General features: G+C 37.0%; 2 protein-coding genes across 2 annotated transcripts; both read left to right on the forward strand.

Moving 5' to 3' along the window:
• The first annotated feature begins 1,595 nt into the window (after positions 1-1,595).
• LOC146470327 (uncharacterized) lies at positions 1,596-9,342 on the forward strand. The gene is made up of 6 exons (XM_085122432.1): positions 1,596-1,986; positions 2,607-2,660; positions 5,853-5,923; positions 6,330-6,482; positions 7,702-7,893; positions 8,736-9,342. Exons 1-6 carry the CDS (start codon positions 1,718-1,720, stop codon positions 9,215-9,217), a joined length of 1,221 nt encoding a protein of 406 aa, XP_084978558.1. The 5' UTR covers positions 1,596-1,717; the 3' UTR covers positions 9,218-9,342.
• A 727-nt stretch (positions 9,343-10,069) lies between these two features.
• LOC146470328 (proton-transporting V-type ATPase complex assembly regulator TMEM9-like) lies at positions 10,070-18,468 on the forward strand. Its single transcript, XM_085122433.1, has 5 exons — positions 10,070-10,230; positions 13,414-13,517; positions 14,546-14,633; positions 15,372-15,482; positions 16,255-18,468. Exons 1-5 carry the CDS (start codon positions 10,162-10,164, stop codon positions 16,372-16,374), a joined length of 492 nt encoding a protein of 163 aa, XP_084978559.1. The 5' UTR covers positions 10,070-10,161; the 3' UTR covers positions 16,375-18,468.
• Positions 18,469-24,030: the final 5,562 nt, after the last annotated feature.

Below are 24,030 nucleotides of genomic sequence, written 5' to 3' on the forward strand. Positions count from 1 at the left end.
ACCTACAGAGTCAAGAAACACCTTGTACAGAATAAAAAATACAATACTGCCCTAAGACAGTCCCGGGGGGGGGGGGGGGGTATTCCCCAGAATTCTTGGTGGGGGTGTGCCGCCCGGGTCTTCAAATCCCGACCCTATTTCAGACCTAAACATGCCATTTTCCACACCCGTTTTCAGACCTGACCTCTAAAATTCATACCCGTTTTCAGACCTGATAATTATGCATCAGTGCCGAACAGAAGTTGACGCAAGGAGTAAAAGTAAGCTGGAATGACATAGTTTATCTATTTCTTTTTCTCGCTATCAGTTAGTCGTTCCAGTTACGTACTGAGAAGAAAAATATGTTTGTAAGCTTTCGTAAATGTTCCCGGCCCCAGAAACCCGACCCAATTTCAGACCGTAATTGTCAAAATCTATACCCGTTTTCAGACCAAAACGGCTCAAAAACCATACCCTTTGGGGCGGCACATACCTATATACCTTATATAGGGGAGTACCCCCCCCGGGAAGACAGTACTGCGGGCACAAAAGGTTTCATTTCAGTGTTCATACTTTGGAATCATGTCATCTACAGAATCAAGAAACATCTTGTACAGAATAATCAGCAGTAACATAGGAAAAAAAAGGCTGCTCGGTCGCTTTCAGTAAATGGCCAAACTTGAATGATTTTATCCACAGACTCAAAAGTTAGACAGCATCAAAAGAGAGATCTAACTGCAAACGGCAGAAATGACCACGTGACCATGTTTATCCTCTGTTTGCCGCTCGCTGTTTTTTCTAAGCACAATTGAGTAGTTTTGGGTTGGCATCAAAGGCGAGAATTATTTTTGCACTATTCCCATCCATTTACTTAAATAATGCTTATTGTTATTTTAAAGTAAACATAAACGCGAATCTCACATCTCTAAATCTCTCTAATGAGTCAAGGCTGTGGACCAAAATCCTTGGTCATGACTCGATTGCATACAGGCGCCATAGTTATTCCAAATTCGTCAGTTCGGCCCGCTGTGATGAGAGGTCATCTTATAGTCACCTAAACATGCAAATTTGAGTTGTTTATACTTTTGCCTTTGTGCGAAGATACGGTCCGGCGACTTTCGTAGGGCGAAAACATTATTTGAAGGCTTGTTTATCATGGTAATCGCTTCTGGTCCTATGTATTTCTATTATCCATATCATTTTCAAACTCCTTACAGTTTCATGACTTTTTATTGCTAATAGAAAGGAAAATCGGTCTTTTTTTATAAGTAATACTTAAATACTTTTATTACAGTATTTTTCCTGTGGATAAGTTTCAAAAGAAACTGCTACGTTGCGTCGGTGGGGAGTAGAAAGGAATGTCAGTTTGATTCAGTATTGATAGTGTTGATAAGGTAAATTCAGTGGCCACAGTAAACAGATTCGAGTGCTGACATTTCGGGCGTTAGCCCTTTGTTAGAGCGAAGCGTCTGCCGAAATGACGAAGGGCTAACGCTCGAAACGTGAGCACTCGTTTTATCAACTCTGTTGATAAAACCAGATAATATTGTTCCCGTGGCTTTACGTCATTAGCGCGAAAATTTTCTCGCCCATATCATCATGTAATGCACCCACGATCGACTTCCGCATCGTGTGCAACTTTCTTTAACGGAACCCAGAGCTGTTTTCTTGGCCAAGTATTCAGTGAAACCCAAAGTAACACAGCGTACGTACGTACGGAAAGCCCGTTCGGTCTACAATGAAATTGTCTCCAGTAATTACTCCTCGCGGGGGCCTGCGTTTCGTCGCGGTGTTGGTGATGTGTTGTGCCATTCTTGCTCACATCTCTGCCACGGATGAAACTCAGGTCGGACAGCTTCGAGGTGACGAACAAAACTTCAACGGAGCGTCTGCTGATAGCGCTGAAACTGGTAAACTGAAACAGCGAGAGCGACGACGATCAACGAATAATGCAACCCTCAACCTGCCGGACATTGAAAAACGACTGAAAGCAATCATGGAAGATAGGTGTGCATTTCTAGTTCGGCAATCTTTAATGCTCGTAGCTAGCGTCCATTTAATAGCTATATATTTGTATAAAATAATTTTACTAGAACATTTTTAAGAAAAAGTTCATGGCAAGAGACGTTGGCTACCTTTGTATTGTAACCGTGAAACTTACCGAGACACTGTTTTTCTCCTAGTTCATTAATACGCGGATGGTTCATCGACTGACTTGAGAAACAATTTCCACTAAAACGATATGACAGATATAATCATAAGAAATTATTAGTGTCAGTGAGATTTACTGTGTGACCGATGGATATTATTGTTCAACGTTTAACGAGTAGTACTTAAGGATAAAACATTTAAACTGAGACAATCATCTTCCCTCTGAATTGATCTTTTTAGGATTATGCAAATAATTACGCAAAAATAAGAAATATAAACATATATACTGAACAGTTCTTATTTCTGAAGACTGACAAACCTGTATGGATGAAAGCTTTAGTTTGCAACGGTTAGTTTCCCTTCCCTCGATGGTAAATCTTTGTTGCGAGTGATAATTTACTTTTTCAATTCAGGGTTAAATAAACCTAATTCGGACACATAATTTCACCTGACAGTCAGTTTGTTTTTTCGCACAGGTTTAACAAAAGTGCAAGGTTGATAGAAAAACGTTTCCAAGAACTCGAGAAGAGGTTTGCCATTCATGAAAATCAAGCTTATAATATTTTAATTGAGTAATTAGAAAGTAGAGTTCACCTTGAGTACTGGCAAAGTTTAATAAAAATGACATGTATCAACCTTTTTTTAAGTTAGTGGGTCATACTGCAGATGACTTGGATTCTATCCACAGACTCAAAAGTTAGAGCCATTTTGTGTACACAGCATCCCGGTGATAACAGATAGTATCAACTGACTGCTAATTGTCATACTTCTGGGTAAGTTAGAATACACCTTGTAGACCATGATAAATTAAAAAGTACTGCTTGCAATAATCTGTCTCACAAAACACAATTGAAAAGGATAAACAATAAAGGTTTACAAGCAAGATCCAGAATTAATCTCAACATGGCTCTGGCCCAGAGTTAGAATTAAGTTAGAATGCACCTTTTCGTAGACCGTGATAAATTAAAAAGTACTGCTTGCAATAATCTGTCTCACAAAACACAATTGAAAAGGATAAACAATAAAGGTTTACAAGCAAGATCCAGAATTAATCTCAACATGGCTCTGGCTCAGAGTTACAATTAAGTTAGAATGCACCTTTTCGTAGACCATGATAAATTAAAAAGTACTGCTTGCAATAATCTGTCTCACAAAACACAATTGAAAAGGATAAACAATAAAGGTTTACAAGCAAGATCCAGAATTAATCTCAACATGGCTCTGGCTCAGAGTTACAATTAAGTTAGAATGCACCTTTTTGTAGACCATGATAAATTAAAAAGTACTGCTTGCAATAATCTGTCCCACAAAGCGCAATTGAAAAGGATAAACAATAAAGGTTTACAAGCAAGATCCAGAATTAATCTCAACATGGCTCTGGCTCAGAGTTACAATTAAGTTAGAATGCACCTTTTTGTAGACCATGATAAAGTAAAAAGTACTGCTTGCAATAATCTGTCCCACAAAGCGCAATTGAAAAGGATAAACAATAAAGGTTTACAAGCAAGATCCAGAATTAATCTCAACATGGCTCTGGCTCAGAGTTAGAATTAAGTTAGAATGCACCTTTTTGTAGACCGTGATAAATTAAAAAGTACTGCTTGCAATAATCTGTCCCACAAAGCGCAATTGAAAAGGATAAACAATAAAGGTTTACAAGCAAGATCCAGAATTAATCTCAACATGGCTCTGGCTCAGAGTTACAATTAAGTTAGAATGCACCTTTTTGTAGACCATGATAAAGTAAAAAGTACTGCTTGCAATAATCTGTCCCACAAAGCGCAATTGAAAAGGATAAACAATAAAGGTTTACAAGCAAGATCCAGAATTAATCTCAACATGGCTCTGGCTCAGAGTTAGAATTAAGTTAGAATGCACCTTTTTGTAGACCGTGATAAATTAAAAAGTACTGCTTGCAATAATCTGTCCCACAAAGCGCAATTGAAAAGGATAAACAATAAAGGTTTACAAGCAAGATCCAGAATTAATCTCAACATGGCTCTGGCTCAGAGTTAGAATTAAGTTAGAATGCACCTTTTTGTAGACCGTGATAAATTAAAAAGTACTGCTTGCAATAATCTGTCCCACAAAGCGCAATTGAGAAGGATAAACAATAAAGGTTTACAAGCAAGATCCATTAATTAATCTCAACATGGCTCTGGCTCAGAGTTAGAATTAAGTTAGAATGCACCTTTTTGTAGACCGTGATAAATTAAAAAGTACTGCTTGCAATAATCTGTCCCACAAAGCGCAATTGAGAAGGATAAACAATAAAGGTTTACAAGCAAGATCCATTAATTAATCTCAACATGGCTCTGGCTCAGAGTTAGAATTAAGTTAGAATGCACCTTTTTGTAGACCGTGATAAATTAAAAAGTACTGCTTGCAATAATCTGTCCCACAAAGCGCAATTGAAAAGGATAAACAATAAAGGTTTACAAGCAAGATCCAGAATTAATCTCAACATGGCTCTGGCCCAGAGTCTCCGTAATGCGAGTACGTACATTTTCGTAGCATAAAAGAAATACCAATTATTATTAGACTGTTCAATTGCTTTCATTTGAATGATTACAATTTAGGATTTCATTCACAGACTGATAAGAAAGAACCACCTTGATCATCAGATTGAACGGTACCACAGGAAAGTACTGCTCAGTAGCTTTAATTTGAAACGACCACACCTTACAATTTTATCCCGGCACAAACTCAATTAAGTTCGAACCACCTTGCATAGCATGTTAAACCGTTCCTGAGGAGCGGTACTCAGCTTAGTTTTTATTTACCATTTTCCAATCTGTTACACAGGCTCACATATTCCAATATGTAGCTCAGAATAGCTTTGATTTTAATAGCCAATTTTACAGATTTCATCCACTGACTCAGCAAGACTATATACAACGCACAATTCTTTGATCCATTCTGTCGAAGTACTAACGCTCGAAACGGTCAGCTCTCGAATCTCTTTATGGTGGCCAGATTACCTTATCAATTCTGTTGATAAACCAAACATTCGTTTCCACTCCCCACAGACGCAGCAACACAGTTTCTTTAGAAACTAACCCCCTTATCAAGAATTTACTGTACCTGACACGGTTTTCCGTGTCAGGTACAATTGATTTAAACCTTATGGTGAAGAACTGGCAGTGACATTTGTTGGGAATGGCTAAACTTGTGGATTTCTTCCACAAACTAAAGTTACTTGTAATCACCTAGTTCAGCATTTAAGCTAAGAGCCACACAAAAAAGTGTCATATTCAATTATCTCAAAGGTAGTCACAAGGAAAATCAGTCAGTAAAAACTTTAATAAGATACTATAATGATCACCCTTCAGAGTTTTATCCACAGGGAGTGAAAAAAGCACTGTAATAAACAACAGAAAAGGAAATAAGTGCTCAGTAGTTCTTTATGGTAAGTAAACGCTTTAGGATTTCCAGTCCCAAAAAAAAGTTACAGCACCAAAGGAAATTCAGTACTGCCTACTAGCTCTCATGCTTGAATAACTACACCATAGGGATTCATCCACAGAGTAACCTCAAAATGAATGACAATTTATAAAAAAGAAAAGAAACGGCACTACAATCAACTACTGCTCTGTAACTCTCGATTCAATAAGAGTTCGGATTTGATCTAAGGGAACCAAAAGTATTATAATCATATATTGTAAATCATGGCGTCTGTCTCTCCTGTAAAATATGTAGAATATCTGATATTCTTTCTGCAGACTTGATGCCTTGCTGCGCGTGTCACCAAGACCACGTGACTTGTACGCACCACTTATGGCCTACCTACTAGGTACTGGTATGACGTGGTTAATAATAAAAGAAAGGAAGTCAAAGCAATAACAAAGCCTTCGAGAAACGTCTCAACATGACTACAAGTATATTTTTTCCCGGAGGCTTAAGTTTTTCGCATAACAGAACTGTTTTGTTGGTTAGAACGAACATTGTAATCAATTATACCAGAGACACTTCAGTGAGTGAGGGGGGCGTTAATTGACTGTTAGTGTATTCCAATGGAAGTACGTAAACTGGTTAAATCGAACTTGGAGTTAAACACAATTTACAGATCTTAACTTCTAGGTAGTCAGCCAAAAAAGACAGCTGAGATAACTTGGAGAGTATTTGCTAAAATGATAGTAAGGAATTCTAATTTTGGTTAGTGATATCTACGATGTGCCGTGTTTGTTGTTCTATTGTAGGACCACGTGGCAAAAATACTGGAAATCAAATGAAAGGACCACCCGGCCCTCCTGGGAAACCAGGCCCCGCGGGTAGACCTGGACGCGCTGGTAAAACTGGACCAGCTGGTAATAGTGGACAAAAAGGAGAAACTGGACCAGCTGGTGCAAAAGGTACGCTAAGAAGATCGTAACGTTTAACCGGCAAATGATCAGATCAGCCGATGACTTTCCTCATGCAGTACGCTGGATTTCACCAATAGAACTCGAATTTTAAACTTTTACCCATAGTAAGCTTAAGGGAAAAACAGTAGTAAGTCCATTCATTACTCATTGGCAGGGAAAAAATATCTTCGCCGTCATTTGTCAAGTCTTGCTACAAAGGTTCTTCAGCTAGCCTTAATTGATCGGAATTCAAAACCTTAAATAATTGCATAAACACTAAATTGTTTTGTCATAATAGACTGCCTTAATTTAATAAGTGTTGTGATCTAGCGAAAACAATCCAAACATTTATGACCCCTACCACTGCGTTCATAAAATAAATTGTCCATGAAGTAAATTTGGTTCGTCGTGACTTGCAGTTGTTGTTTTGAGCAATAACCTTTCTTAGTGTATCATGCACTGCTGCCTTTCAAGTTTCTTATATTTTCTAATGTAGCACCTTCCTTTCACAGGTCAACCTTAACCCAATCCACGCCAAGCATGATTAACTTCATGATTAGCGTGCGTATATCGAGTAATGGATGCATGCAGGCAATTTCGAGAGCAGCAGAAAAGCATAAATGTTGCTCGAGGCGTAGCCGATAACCAATTCTACTATAACAAAGTGACAATAAAGTAGAACGCTCAATGTGCTGTACAGAAAACCAAATGTTCGAATTGGCTGGTATGAACGAGAATATTTCATCTGAAATTGTCAATTAAAATCAGTATTTTGCTTCTTTGTATTAGTTTAAAGTCAATGAAAATGTAGACAAACCGAGATTCTCAGCCTACAGAATGTTTAAGTTCTCATTTGTTCAAATCAAAGTTAAAGGCTTGGACTAGAGTTTCGATTCATCACGATGTTTACGTACAGTCGGAGAAGACTAGCAAAGACTCATGCGCGATCAATGCGAAGAGAAAAGTCCGGTAGTTCTTCACTACCTTCGTCCATTTCTGGTGAAACTTTGTAAAAACTAAGCTACGAAAACCCGCGTTTGTCTGATTTACACACGTCATCTCATGGACAAAAAGAGACAAAACGAAACAAATATGCAAGCAATTTGAAAGGAAAAAAGAAAAGTGAAACGAAAAATGGAACCAAATGTTAATTTAGCCGAGGCGTGATCCTAAATTGTTTCACTCTAAAGAGAAATTAAACTAAGCAGTTATGATCATTTTATTACAGGAGAATCAGGGAAACCTGGCACCAACAAGCCGATTCCAGGCTCGCCTGGTCCTAAAGGGGAACAGGGAGCCATTGGAAGGACTGGTGCCCAGGGACCTCAAGGAGCCAAAGGAGAAAAGGGACAGTCTGGGGTGAAGTATGTCCGCTGGGGAAGGACCACATGTCCTGGTGGTGCTCAGATAGTTTATAAAGGTAATGGAATTGAAAAATAATTATAATTCAACAATTAAGTCATGGCTATTAACTGGAAATGAAAAAATGTCACATTATTTTAAGTCGGGGTAGCGAAAGTTTTATATTTTGCCCTTCACATTTTTTTTTTTGGACTCAAAACAGGAACAGCCTTGAATTTGGAAGTCTGATATCATAACATTGACGTTACATTATTCTGATGATAAGCAAAATAAAAAAGAAGAAGTAAAAACAAACAAAAGAAAAACATCAAGAACTACAAAAACACAAAATACTTAGATTTACAACGGTAATTAATTTATAGATAAAGTGAAGTGTTACATTGGTATTGTAGCGTCATCACTTTCACCTTGCATTTCTTCTAGGATAAAAGTAATGGACTGCCTCACATTTTTGTTTGTTCGTGAAAATTTTTTATGTGTTCAGTATAAACAAGAACGGAAAGGTTGTCTAATAATTTTCACCCAAGGACTGCGGGGAAAACTGAAGATCTTTTAAGCGGGGATAGTTTTCTTGGGGGTCTCCATGAAAAATTTCAAATCTGGGTCTTCTGAAAATGCTGGAAATCCATTTCAAATTGTGAATGACTATTTACTAAAAGGAACACCGAATAGGTAAAAAAAATTGGCAGTATAGGAAAGATGTCTCGACTGATTTCTGAATTACATGATTGTTGCTAATAATACTATCGAAGCGTTGCTACAGCTGTTTTATTCCAATGAACCATTTTTCTTTTTTTTTTTTTTTGCAATGAACGGTAAAATTTAACTCAAAAACCCAACCACCACAACTACGCGATGCCTGTTACGTCATCCTCCCCTGTTTTTTTTTTTTTTTTTTAGGTATAACGGGTGGAGAGTGGCATACTCACCATGGCGGCGGAGCGAACTACCTTTGTCTTCCTCACAAACCAAAGTATGACAAGTACAAAAATGGCCATCAAATCGCGGGATACATATATGGCACTGAGTATCAAGTCCATCAGTACAGCGGCGACCCCTTTAAGAGAAGACTCCACGACCACGAAGCACCTTGTGTAGTTTGCTTCGTCAAGTCACGTGCTTCAGTGCTGATGATGCCCGCAAGGAATGACTGTCCATCCGGATGGACCGAGGAATATCATGGATATCTGATGACTGCCCATGCCCACCACGGGCACCCAACTGACTTTGTCTGTGTCGACAAGGACCCCGAGTATGTCCCTGGTAGTCATGCCAACAAGGATGGCGCCTTGCTGTACCCCGTGGAAGGAAGATGCGGCTCTCTCCCGTGCCTTCCATATGTCGAAGGTCGTGAGTTGACATGCGCTGTATGCACTAAGTGATCCGACTGGTAGAACCAAGGCATTTGAAGTCGCCGTCAATGATTCACAAAGGGAAAAAGTGCGTTATAAATGATTTAAGACTGGTATCGGTGATTTGTTTTTTACACACAACCCATTGTAGAGTTCACAGAAGGAAATAACAATAAACATAACGTCAAATCAAGGAAAGTGAAACTTGCCTGACTAGTGTATAGTGATTTCAATCCCCAGGAATCTCCTTTTAATCAGCACCCGAGAATCTGTCCGTTGACAGGCAAAAGTAATTAGGCCAAGACTCAGGCCTAAGGGCATTTCGGAGAGCTAATTTCTAGTCAAGAACAAATTTGCAAACAAATTTTATCCAGATGCCGAGATTAGAAGCAGTAAGTGAAACAATCATACTTGGAGACTGACTAGATCCTTCAGCGGCAGCAATCCTCTTTTGTTTTGATGGAAAGAATGAAAGAAAGAAAGAAAGATTACGTTACGTTACGCTGTTTTTGTATATTAGTCTTTGTACACCCACCGGTTCCCCATAAAAGGTGAAAGGAGCTTCGCATCAGGCAGTCTGAAAATAAGTTTGTATGTCCGACCGACAATTGGGGGGGAGGGTGACAAATCCTGAAAAATTGCTTGGAAAAGCAAAGCAGCCCAAACAATAATTGTTTGTACACACCAGGAGTCCACGCAAATGTCAGCAGGAAGATGCAGGCAGAAAAATTGCGGTTTGCATGGACAAAGCTACAGAAAAAAATTGTTTGTGTTGAAAAAATTTTCACCCCCCACCCTCCCTCAAAAAATAATGATCCGCCCCTCCCCCTCTAGGTAAGGAAGCTTTTTGTGCGCCATTACGTGCCGGGCGAAAATCTCCCATCATGAGTTGCGCGCCGCAAATAATTTTCAAGATGGCGGATGGTTAGGGAAACAAGTCAGGAAAAAGACGAATCGAACGAGAAAAGAGCATCATGGTCTCTTCAAGCGTGTCTTACATCGTGGTTTTAACGTCATTGGTTTGTTTTTTAGCAGTATCCGAGGTAAGATAATTGTTTTGGATGTATTTAACACATGTTTCTGGAATGAAACATTGTGAAATGAACTTTCCCCTGTACCGATTTTCATTACGCGAGATAAGCTCAGGCTTATCAGTTCATGTCCTTTTTTGTAACAACCAATTAATTCAATTTTCCTTGAAAACCATTTTTCTCTGAGTTTATTAAAGATTGATTTGCATGACCATGTACAGCGTACCCTATATGTCCGGGATCTCTCTTGTACCGGATGGAGCTCTTCTTTAAGTTCGTTTCATTAAGTTCGTTTCATTTTCCATGCATGTTACCGTTAGAAAAACTCAAACTGTCATGAGTTGATAGTGATAGCTGTGGAGGGTCAAACGTTTCGATTTGGTACACAAAGCTGTACCTCTGTTATGGTTTATGCTGGTGCAAAATTCCGGGACTTTAAATTCATTCCTATTCAATTTATATAATATTGCTTGTCTTTCAATATCAATATAGTAGAAACCCCATTAAGTGGCTATCCTCAGTGAGTGGCTAAGTGACCACTTAATACAGGTTGACACTCAATTTAATACAGGCTGCACAGAATACATCCAAAACAATAAAGACGTGTTTTATACAACAATTGATAACTTAGTGCACAGTTTATACACAAAAGCGCTCACAAAATCACTTACTTGGTTAAGAACATACAGTGATAAAATGGTATGACAAAGGAGAGCATAGTATAAGAACAAACTAATAAAACATTGATGTCTTGATCCCACAGTCAGTATTGTAGGTTGTTAGAAATTCATTTACCTAGCAAGCTATTTCTTACCATTATTTAAGTGGTTTCCCTTTAATGAAGTGACCATTTGATACGGGTCAAGACAATAGAAACAGCTTGTTGGAAGTTGTTGGTACTTAAAGGGGAAGTATCATGAAAATTTGCTGTCATTTCAAAACCCAAAAATGTTTGACTGTCAATAGAAACAACGAAATAATTGTCAAGTTTGTTAAAAATTATCACCCCAGTGCAACAAAACTGTCGTTTAGTGCCTCTGGCCAGAAACAGAGTAGGCCGGTGTGGATTTAAACTTGAAAAATATTAGGCTAATGTTTTTCAAGTTCTCGCATTTTTGTTTCCAAAATGCGCTAGAACAGATCACGAGTTGTTTCTTTCAAGAATTGAGTTGATTTCTTACCTCTCGTCATTCTAGAATTATTTGCCAGGTGATTGAAGGTCTTATTTCATCATTTTTAACAAAAGATATCAAAAACCCCATGATACTTCCCCTTTAATAAAGGGTGACCGCAACTTCTTAACAATGGTGACTGTTTAATACAGGTCCAAATTACAACTGACTGCTTAATAGAGGGTGATACAGGTTCTTTTTTTTTTCTTTTCCTTTTGAGCATGTAAACAACTACAATGCTACCCACTTTGAATAGCCCTTGCTAATTGTGGGTAACTAATATTGTAAAGAGTGTCTTCTCTTATAATAAATTGTTGTTGTTGTTGTCTGTTAGTGGATAAACTGACAATTTCTTGGTTCTGTTGTCTTGAAATGATCTAAGAATTCTAAACAATTTCAACGGCTTTTCTGTGATTGACGTCCACCAAAATGCAACTGTATTAGAGTCTTTTGAAGGCGATAGGTCGCATGTTATTTGTAACCACTGTAATTTGGACAAGTCAAATTTGTTGGTCTCACTGTGGTGCTGCATAAACATCAATGAACTGAGGTGAAATGGAAAGGATTGTAACTACTGACCAAACTGTGAATATTACAAAACTGTACATGATTGAAATAATTATAGACATTGAGAGAAGTAATGTTTTATTGAATGTTCATGAATACAAAGTCCTTGAAGTTTTTACATCACGGCAACCATATTCTGTAAAATGATCATTGTGCAGAACTTGGTGTAAGCTGTTCATTTTCACTCTGCATCAGTATAAAAGAGGACAATTTTATATGTTATTTTAGCCGTTACATAAAAATGGTACTACTGCAGTATTAATAACAATTTTTTTGAATGAAACAAGTCACAAATGTACCTCAATCATGGTGATTGTTTTTTTCGGCATTTGAACTTGCTTGAACATTCTAACATACAGAAGAATCCCGGTAACTTGAACTCGGATAACTCAAACTCCCCACTAACTTGAACTAAGTCCAGTTTCCCTTGGATTTGACCCTACTTTTCAGTCACTTTTACTCGGATAATTTGAATTCCTCACTAATTCGAACTAAATTTTGTTTCCCTCGATTGAAATTTACCCCGATAACTTGAATTCTGGTTCTTGCAACTCACCAATGATGTCATCCCATTAGCTCCTCCTGTCATGTTATTGGTAAAAAACACTGGAATTGATACTTCTAAAGCAATTTAATTCACATCAGTGCAACAGATCACGCATTTGACAGTCATTTCCGATCTTTTTATTCAAACTGTATGCACTGCCTGTTAAGCTGTCACTTAGAAAACAAAAAACATTGCTACAATGAATGAAAACATGAACATAAACCTTGGAACACCTATGAAAATACAGCATGCATGTATTTAAACTGTTTTAGCTAAGCCATTCTCCAGTAGCTGAGTACAAGTTCATAATGTTCACGTCTCAAGGCATTCCAATTCTTTCTTTAAAATGTTGACAAAGTTTTTTTGACCCGAAAGCCTCAGCTTACGTGGGACTTACAGTTTCAGATGATAGTAAGTTTAATTTGCCCTGGGTTGTATACTGAAGTGCTGATAATCAATAAACTATAAATTATTTACATGAATAGTCGAATTTTCGATCTACCCTGATAACTCGAACCCCCGCTTACTCGAACAGTTTTTTGTCTCCCTTCAGAGTTTGTCTTTGAGCTACCGGGGTTCTACTGTATTTGTCACATTGTATTGTTGTTTTCTGTCGCCATTTTACCACAGCCGACAATTTGTGAATTAGGTTAGCAAGTTTGTAAGGAGTTAACTCACATATGCTGTATTTTGGTATCTCCAATGATAGATTTTCAAATCCAAGATGATTTACATGAACATAGTATAGAAACAAGTTTCCAGATAAAAATAGTGGAATCTTAAGCAAGTGGTCAAATGTGATTTTGGTGACATTAACTCCTATTAAATGAAGATGATCTGGGATAGGTGTAAAGACATAAACTATAAGAAATCCCTAACATATTTTTATTTCTGGATTTTTTAATGTAGGCCCAGTATGATGATGTCAGATGTAAATGTGTTTGTCCTAAGGAAGGTAACAAAACGACCAAAATTCCAAACGTTTTTGTCAGGACTGTTGAACCCAGGGATTGGTGAGTTGAAGTATCTTTACTCTCTGAGCTGACTACAGTATGCTATTAGAGACATCTAATGACAACTATTGAAACAGATGTCAGATCTTCAGAAGTAACAGATAATATGAGAATATTTCAGGTAGTTGCCTAGCCTGTATGCAAACATCTTCTATTTCCTGTGAGTGGAAAGAAGACAGGCCTATGCTACGCCATTGCTAATTGTGTACCAGTGTCCCGCTGTTCGGGTTTTAAATTGTGCATAAATTACTCCAACACAACGTTTACTCCTAGCCCCAGTTGTTCAAAGAGTTGATAACTTTATCCACTGGATATTAAGTCACTATCCGGCAGAGCAAATTTACTCCAACCAATGCTTTCGGCAAGTTTTCCACACAATCCCATTCTTAAATTTGACATATGGTTCTACTCTATTCGCAAATTATAGGCTATCAGGAAAATCTTGCACACATTTTATCTGCTGGATAGCGACCTATCCAGTGGATAAAATTATCCACCCTTTGAACAACTGGGGCGTGGTATTTACTCTGAGCATCCCAGCGCTTTAGTAAACATACATGTTTGATCTGCTGGGCTTTGGACTGTAACTTGCAGCACAGAAATTTATAGAATAAGAATCTTTTCCATCTGATCACTCTGTGATCACAGACCTACATGTAACAGGATTACAGCAAATTTTTCAGTTAGACATTTTTGGGATTGATTTTCATAAGAGTTGATGCAAGTGTGGTTTAAGTGGCGAGCTGAAACTGTTCGGTGAACAGGAAAAGAATTCTCCTAGTGAGAAGCTGATATTTTGACACTGTCCTTTCACAGTGTTTGGACTTTCTCTTTACTCATTGTCCTGTCTTGAAGGCTTTCAATACCTATTTTCTCTCCATAATTTTTCACACGTTATTGCATGCTTTAGGAAAGCTTTTAAGTACTATAATCTAATGTATGTGAAAAAAAAGGCTGGAGTTAAAAAAGTATATCTTTTAAAAAGCAAGTTGGACTTACTGTAGCTTAGATCTTTGTTCCTTACACAGCAACTGTGAGCACATTGTACAAAGAGAAGAACAGTTCTGTCTAAGATGCCAGTGCATGTATGAAGCCAGGAACACAACACTCATTAAGGTTTGCATTTGTACATGTAACTGAATGAAGCATTTTAAATTGCTCCAAACCAAAATATACAGTTGTATACCATAATAATTTTTTGTCATTGTGTGAGTGGGGGGAATTCCATAAATCATAGATTTGTTGTCACAAGATCTGGGCCTTGTTTGCTTGTGGAAAAAATAAAAATGTTATTCACTGGCATAGGTTGGTCCATTTGGGAAAAACTGTGCCCTCTGTCTCAGGCACAAGTCTTCCCAATACTGACCTCACGGCCAGTGAGTAACATATTTAGATGAACTCTCCAGGGAGTTTCGTGAAAAGGAAAGAAAAAAAAGCATTACTTTTGTAAGGACAAAAAGGTGACTGAAGCCTCCAGAAATTAACTTCTCCTTTATACATTGATTAGACTTGGCTGAATATAGGGTCTCTCAATAGTACCCAGAACATTTATTTCAGTTGTAAGAGTAAGAACATCAATTTTACGCATAGCTCTCTTACTGCATGCCAAATTTAAGGTTATTAATTTTTTTTCTGCCATTTTTTTTAACCAGTTTTGTTCACAGACATGTAATATGTCTGTTATTTTTTTTCTCATTTCAACTATCATTAATGTTTTGGAGAAAATTCTTCAGAGAAATCTATAATTATTAATGATGCGGTAATCCTTTGTCAACAATATCAAGAAAGGTCATTGAAGTGAAGTTATAACAGAATTGACTGATCCAGTGTCAAAAATTTCTATTATCTCTATAGGTAGTAATTATCTTCATACTTGTGGTTATTGGAGTTCTTTGTATCTACCTCGTTTATCTGTTTGTCGACTCCAAGCGGAAGCCACCTGAGTTGAGCATCACAGTGGATGAGGTAATTGGCAGTTTGCTATTTTATTTTACACTTCTTTTATGCATGGGGTTTTAGCTAGGTTTTAAGCTTGTGAGCACAAACGTCCTATAATGGTATAGAAACTTAAATGTTTTTCCATTCAGAAAGTATCGTCAAACTTTGTATGTTTATTAACGGTAAAAAGCCCTCTTTAGACAGTTTTAAGATTGAGAACACTGACTAGTCATTTTGTATTATTTTAATGTTATTTATCCATTTTTACCTAATTTTATTTATTTATATTTGCCTATGATTATGGGCAAGATTTTCATTTTTATAATCACGAAACGACGCGCAAAGCAGTGGATAAAACATTGGAGCAACGTTTCCTGAAGGAATACAATGCCACATTCAAAAACTCTGGTGAATTTAAAACAACAAAAGCAATCTGAAATGTCATTTAGGTCGGTTATGCTCTCATTCAGCCCTTCAATTGGCTTTTGACCATTAATTTTTTATTTTTATAATTAATGCTTGTGCTGATTTCATTGCCAGTCTTAATGACACAAATCATGTAAGCAGTTGAAACAAATTGTAGGTTTATTAATTATAAGCAGCTCAAGATAGTATTCAGTTATTGAATACTGATCAAACATTCATCTGTTCATTTTTCTTGGATTTTCCACAAGGGTTATTCAAATACAAGGTTGATATAGCACAATTTTAGAGAGTGAAATAAAAAGAACTGAAAAGCATTTTTGAGAATGTTATGTTTGGAAAAGTTTCCTGATTTGTGTTTGTTTTTTGCTTCAAGCAACAAGAAAGACTGCGCGCAAGAAGTATGAGGAAGTTTGATCAAAAGGTGGCTAAATGGAAGAAAACTGTAACAGAGCAGAGAAGACACATTTATGATGCACGAACCATGCTCAATTAGCTGAGGAACTACAAACATCTGTTTCAACTACCTGTTTTGGAAATTATCAGCACTATGTCTTTCACAATAGGTTGATTGCGTGTGACGTCATGGCCGCCATGTTGGTGGTTATGAAACAATAAGATTTTTCTCCTCTGGGAGTTAACTTCCATTTTTATGCAAACTATGTGAGCAAATTTTCTTTTGTTTTTACCACCAATATGGTGGCAATGCAATCGACCTTTATGCTATGAACACAAGTATGAAACATGACATTCATGCCCAGCACTGCTAAATAGACCATTTCTGAGTTGTTTTGAACCTCATTATGAAAGTGAGGCTAAGTGCAAAGTTTTTGTCATGAAAATTAGTTTTCATTCGACTATGCAAACAAAACACATTTTCATATGAAAAGTTTTGCACTTAGCCTCGGTTTCATAATGAGGTTCACAGCAACTCGTAAATGGCCTATTACTCACGCTTGTGCTTATTTGCATGAGGCAAATTTATTCTTTTTCAATAGGCCATTTTCCTGATGGTGCCATTTGACTACAACTACCAGAAATGTTTTCCTTTTCAAATTCTAATTTTGTTATCCCAGTGGAGAGCAAAGAACAATAGCTCTATTTATAAATAATGTCCTATTTCTGTGTGAATTGTGTATCATACAAGTGGAAGTGGATTAGTTTTTTAACTTGGTTTTTTATGACATGGCAGTTGGTGGTTATAAATGCAAAGATTGCTTTATATTCACAAATGCATAGAGAAATAATGTGATAGTTGTGACAGATGAAAAAAGGTTTAAGCTACACTGTAGGTTTTTCCGATATTTTATGACTTCAACATGGCCAAAAGAAACAAAATTGACAGCATAATTTACTCTCCTTTCTTTTGATAAAATTGCTTTAAAAAGTGCAGAATCAAAGACCCAAAGGCCACATCACACAAAATGATTTTGGGGGAAAAAATTGTTGGTTCAATTTAGTGCAATCCTAAAAAAATAGTTAATGACATGGTACATGTATTGTTTTTTTTCTCCAAAATGTTAGTGTTACAAGATAGAAAAGTGGGAAAAAAATATTACCAAAGGGAACTGTCGATAGAATAAAGGGTAAATCATGCACAAAAACTTGCCATTTTCATACTTTGTCGCCATGGCAATGGCCATTATGCCACACGAAAAAAATTGTTATTTAATGGGATGTGTTAGAATGCTGCAGGTTTCTTACATGAAATTTTGCAAGTTAAGACAAGAGAATTTCTAAGGTCTCTCTTTGAAATAATATATCAACTAATTATTTTAATAACAAATAGATGAGGGGGTTAGATTTTATGGAAACGAATATTTGATTTTATCGACCAAATTTGGTCACCATTAAGGGGTTCGATCAGGTTAACGACCACTCTGACAAAGGGCTTACACGCAGTGCTTGAATCTCTTTACGGTGGCTAAATTACCTTATTATTTGCAACAAGTGTGAGTGGAATAAGAAATCATTGACAAGAAATATTGCTAGATCTTGCTGATTTCGCTTTGCAAGAACAACCAGAAGACAGTTTAATGGTTGGTATTTCTTGGGCATGGTTAGATGTATAATTGCTCATATACCATGGCCAGTGAGCCAATCAAATACTAGGAATTGTATAATACAATGATCTAGTTTGTTGGTGATAAAGATGATTTTTACGACAAAGGTGATGATGATGATGATGATGATGATGATGATGGTGGTGGTGGTGGTGGTGGTGGTGGTGGTAGTGGTAGTGGTGCTACCGATGCCTTATTTTTATTGAACTGAGAAACTGATAAAACATATGGATAACCTCATTCCTAATGAAAGCTATTTCGGGGATGCACGTTTAGGGTCTCGGGTTGAGTGGTTGTATAAGCTCGCTGAGACTTGATCCTGGGGATAAACCTTTCCACAAGGTTGGTCACCATGTTTACGTGAAGATCTGCTTAAGCTTTTATACCACACAAGTGTTTGTGTGAATGTTTGTTTTTATGATAATTTATTGTATTATTTTTGCTTTTTGGCAGAACGTTTTTTGAAATAATGTCTCCTGAAAAATATATTGTATAACTTAAAAAAATAAAGACGTGTTCTTAGTACATTCTCGTCTTTCCATCGTTAGTTTCATTACAGAGGACCTTTCACTTGGTGGGCGACAAAAGTCATAGAAACAAGCTTAGTTGTTGACCTCCATTTTTTCCTTTCGAATTATAATCAGCCTGCCAAAGCACAATGTTTTGCACAGTTCAAACAATTTGTAGGGAGGAGCTCCAACCTACCTTAAATTTGGCTCTGAATCCCTCCCTACCAATTTTTCTAATCACAATTAGATAGTTAAAAATGGGGATTCCCGAGCTCTTTCTTGAGTTATAAGCACTTTTAATTGTTTTATTTGAGGTTTAAAAACCTCAGATGAATATGAGGCTTAGTTTGTACAGAGAGTGTTGTGCTGCGCGGGTGGGGAGAAGAAACAAATGCTTGGTTTTATCAACAGAGTTGATAACTAAGGGTAAATTGGCCACCGTAAAGATATTCGACGTTGCAGGCGTTGGCCATTCACTCTGACGAGAAAATGAAAATGGCCAAAAATGAAGCCATAAATTCACCCCTTTTTGGTCTTAAATTCGTGAAAATAGGCAAAAATCGGTCCATGAGTTCACTCAGTTTCTGGTCTAAAATCCGTGAAAATTGTTAAAAATCGAGCAGTAAGTTCATTGCTTTACGATGGTCTCAAATTAGTAAATACAGACAAAAATCAAGCAATAAGTTCATGCCTTTCTGGTGTGAAATTCTAGAAAATACCCAAAAAGTGAAGAGATAAGTGCATACCGTTCGGGTCTCAAGCTCTTGAAAATAGCCAATAATCGAGCAACTAGTTCACTCTTTTTGAACTCAAATTCGCGACAAAAATTGGGAAAAAGTAAATTTTTTTCCAGTCCTCAAATTCGTAAAAATACCCAAAAATCGGGCAAAACGTTCATACCTTTTTGCTCTCAAATTCTTGAAAATAGCCAGTAACGTTCACGGTTGTTTGGTTTCAAATTCGTAAAAATAGCTTAAGATCGAAAAATAAATTCATTTCCTTGTGGTCTTGTTTCGTGAAAATAGTCAAATGTCGAGAGATAAGTTCACTCCTTTCTGGTTTTAAATTGGTGAAAATAGCCAAAAATCATGCAATAGGTTAATTTTTTTTGTGCTCTCAAACTCGTGAAAAAAGTCTAAAATCGAGCAATAATTTCATTTTTTTTCTGGTCTAACTTTCGTGACAATGGCGAAAAATCAAGCTATACTGGTCTCAAATTCGAGAAAAAAGGAAGCCATCAGCTCATTCCTTTCTGGTCTTTTCATAGATACGTTCATTCCTTTTTAGTCAAATTACCGAAGCTAGCCAAAACTTAAATTAAGTTGATTACTTTCTGGTATCATACTCGTAAAAAAAGTAAAAAAATCGAGAGCTATAAGTTAATTCCTTCTGCTTTTAAATTCGTGAAAATAGAAAAAAAAATTGCCAATACGTTCATCCCTTTCTGGTCTCAAATTCGTGGAAATAGCCAAAATCGAGCCAAAATCGAGCTTTATGGTCTCAAATTAGTAAATACAGCCAAAATCAAGCATGGCTTTTTGGAGTAAAATACGTGAAAATGACCAAAACTTGTTAAAATGGCCAAAAATGAAGAACTAAATTCACTACTTGTTGGCCTGAAATTCGTGAAAATAGCCTAAAAGAGAGCAATAAGTTAATTGCTTTCTGGTCTCAAATTCGTGAAAATAACCAAAAATCGAGCAATAAGTTCATTCCTTTATGGTCTCAACTTCGCGGAAAAGGCTAAAAATCGAGCAATAAGTTGCTTTCTGGTCTCGAATTCGAGAAAAGGAAATATTTCTTTTGGAAACAGATATGTTGTTAGGAAACAAAAATTGTTTCGAAATTTTTAAGAAACATTTAAGAGCAAATGTTGCCAAAAATCAAACATTTTTGAAATATCGTGGCAACGGCTCAAAAATCAATTCGGCCCATTTTCTCAAGTTAGGTAGACCTTAATGTGAAACAAGTGACTGCATACTTTGTTTAGTTAAATATCGATTCATTTTCGAGAAAATCGATAATAACCGAATTCTCTGAAAATACCGCTGTTTGAGTATAAAATTTAGGGCGATTTACGAAGCTTCGTGTTACAAAATAAAACACTCCAGAGAAATAGAAACTATCATATCTTGTGGAAAGATGTCGAAAGTGTATGTTACAAACAATTTGAGGAATTTTTGACCATTTACTTTTAAAATGTAAAAGTATTTGTCCGACCTACTTTTTCCAAGATGAAAAGATGGCCCAAATTAACCTATTATTTAAGCATGTGGTACCGAATTTAATTAACTAATAATCTGTGTTTTTTAAGGGAAAGAGTTGGTCTTTTACGTCCCCAAAGGATTTTTTTGGGAAGTGATTCAGTGCGATGAAATTGAATTTTAAAGTTATATAAATAGCGCTGTTTCAACTGATCCGGTGAATTACCTCAACTGTACACATACACGACCAACTTATATTATTTCGCAGTTTACGCTCATTCGAAATCTAATTTAGCATACAAACTCCTCCTTGTTTACAAATCAAATATAAAGACTGCAGTCCTGCAATTGCCATTTCCTTCGTGAAAAAATTGAACCAACCTGAAGGATCACTTCCCACGATATGGCGGCACTGTACCATTGTTGTTTACTTCCTCACGTTTCTGATGCGAACATTCTCTGTTTTCATTTTTCTCAAAAATGGCCTTCAAACGTCTTTCGTAAATCGTCTTTGCTGAAACATCAGCGTTGAACAGAACAGCGAGCGAAAAAAAGGACCAAACGTCCTTAAATTAAAACACATGTGTTTCCGTGTTTCTTGAATTGTGAAATACAACTAATTAATTCAGAGGGAGTTCAAGTGAAATTTACAAGCATCGGAAAATTTAAAAATTGGAACATGGGACACATAGTAGGCGGACCATAGGTCGAGCTTTTGTATTTAAAATATCAACGATAAAAAAAGGCAAAAAGTAGAAGCAATCAAAAGAAGCCAAAAAGGCAATAAATCATAAAATAGGATCACTGTAGAAAACACTACTTCGCGGCACTGCTACCGTGAAACCGGGAAAAACAATAAATCATTTTAATTGTTTTTTCGGGAGTTTTAAGCATCCTTTTTAACGGTTTTTAAATAATAAAATTTTAAGTCAAATTCGACAGGGCGGTCTGTATTTTAAGACATCCGTCAATTTTGTTTGCTTCTAATTGATTAATCTAAAGTAACTGGTTTAGTGAAACGTTTGTAAACACCGAGAACTGCGCTTGTTATTGCGCGAATGTGCAGGTGTGTTGCTCTTATAAGTCTCTCGAGGGAGGAATTTTTGGATTTGACACGAGAGACAGGAAAAAAGAAACACAAATCATCCCTTCGCTGGCCTATTCAAAAGACATTTTCAATCATATGGCTAGTCTTGGTTTTTTGGGTCCAAAGGACGAAGTTGACCTTATTCTCAGCCGAGTAGAGATATTTACTCATCCTGGAAACATAGATTCTATGACCATTTGTCCCTTGCATCGCGAGAAGCTTGGTTTTGGCTGAAGAAGGGGATCAAATGCGAGGTGCAGAATGCCAGAGGTATTGTCCACTCATGACAAAAGGGGCAAAAAGTGGCCAAAATGCGACCGAGGAATCGGGAAAATTGATACGCAAATAATAATAACGAAAACTGGCCGGAGTATTTCTTCAAGTAGGCTCAGGTAAGTTGACTTTTTGCATACCTTGCCTTTTTTCTCGAACTCGCTTGTCTTAGCACGGAGCACTAGATTTCCTATAGGTATTTGCGCAACATGTCGGAAAACCCTCAGGGCGCTTGTAGCAGACTGAAGGAGAGACAGCCACTGTAACTTTACAGTCTCGACCTATTAAAGCAAGTTTACTGAGACAAATGAGTAAATTAAACTTGGTAAGCTTTAAACCACATTACTTATTATCAGCTTGCCGTCAGTCAGTCAGTTAGTATTATGTGGAGATGTGGAGATGAATAAAGAATAAAGAGATAGGTAACTCTCCCCACACCATGGCACACCCAGCAATCTTTATGATCCGTGTAAAAGTCTAACTAGGGGACTGGTGGGTAAACGCAACGCTGCTACTTTTTTTGCAATTATTATATGTGTAGCACATTGAAAGGACTTGTCTCCGCACATTGTCGTTGGGACCAGTTTCGTTGTGGAGGCTACGTTACGTATTCCGGCATTCGCAATGCAAAAGACAGTTCCGTGATTTTAGCCCATTTTTCTCAAAAAAATTCCCTTGTTCACGCCGGCGAAAAGTTACCTACTAAGACACTGGGTTTAATGCTTCCGATTGTCAGTTGACCCCTCTTCGTTATATTGTTATAGATATTTAAAATTCTTTCTTTTTCTCTCTTTCTCTTTCCTTCCTTCCCTACTTCTTTCCCGCCCTTTTCCTTCTGTGTCTTTCTTTCTTTCTTTCTTTCTTTCTTTCTTTCTTTCTTTCTTTCTTTCTTTCTTTCTTTCTTTCTTTCTTTCTTTCTTTCTTTCTTTCTTTCTTTCTTTCTTTCTTTCTTTCTTTCTTTCTTTCTTTCTTTCTTTCTTTCTTTCTTTCTTTCTTTCTTTCTTTCTTTCTTTCTTTCTTTCTTTCTTTCTTTCTTTCTTTCTTTCTTTCTTTTTTCTTTCTTTCTTTCTTTCTTCCTTCCTTCTTTCTTTCTTTCTTTCTTTCTTTCTTTTTTTGTGGCTCAAAAAGAATAATTTGACGAGGAGGGGAAGAGGAGGAGGAACAGGAAGAGGTTGAAGTCTTTTTTTATGCTAGTATCAAGTCCTATGTCATTAATTAGAAAGAAGCCGTTATGAACCATCTTTTGTTGAAGAAAAAAACTTAACACCAAGGAAAAAGCTGAACGAGTTCCTGATTTCAAACAACGTCATTATCTGAAAAAACAATGGGAAGAAGCTTCCGAGAGGAAAAAACGCTTTATACAAGAAAAGCGCGACAAACTCTTAATGCATGCTTGGATGAGATTGCTCCAGGGGAAGCTGTAACGATACTCTCATCGCTGGTTAAATCAAAGCTTGAAAAAATACTATCGATTCCTCACTGATGGAATGTCTTGCCGAATGTTCTAACAATGAGGAACACTGGAGCAGCAGAAGGCAGATTTTGTCCATCATTGCAGACATGTGAATTTCAAAGATCTGCTAAAATGGATACCTAACTTGTCCAGGTATCACTTTAACATAGCTAAACATCATCTATTGCTTCACAGCAGCGGCTCAAAAGCTTCTATGACTGGCAAACGTAAGCAGCGCTATGTATAAATTATCGAAGGCGTAGTTGCCAGTTGTGGTTGCACATGTAAAACTTGAACGGTTGATCAAAATGTCTAGAACAGAGCAGTAGCCTACAAAACGTTCAGTAATTTTCGAAAGTGCCTGACCGTTGTCAACAACATTTCCGACACCAGCATGATTTTGATCGCTGCGTCTGTTGCCATTTAAATCATGTGAATCCGGAAGGGACTCCCAAATTAAAGTGATGGGGTTCAATTTTGTAATTAACACTGCTAATTGCATTCAAATCTGAACCGGTTAACGTGAAAGTTATCCTGATACTTTTTAGGGTGTAAGCTAGGAA

The sequence above is a fragment of the Pavona decussata genome, unplaced genomic scaffold, assembly GCF_977016875.1.
Source record: "Pavona decussata unplaced genomic scaffold, jaPavDecu1.1 SCAFFOLD_114, whole genome shotgun sequence".
In the NCBI taxonomy this organism is placed as follows: domain Eukaryota; kingdom Metazoa; phylum Cnidaria; class Anthozoa; order Scleractinia; family Agariciidae; genus Pavona; species Pavona decussata.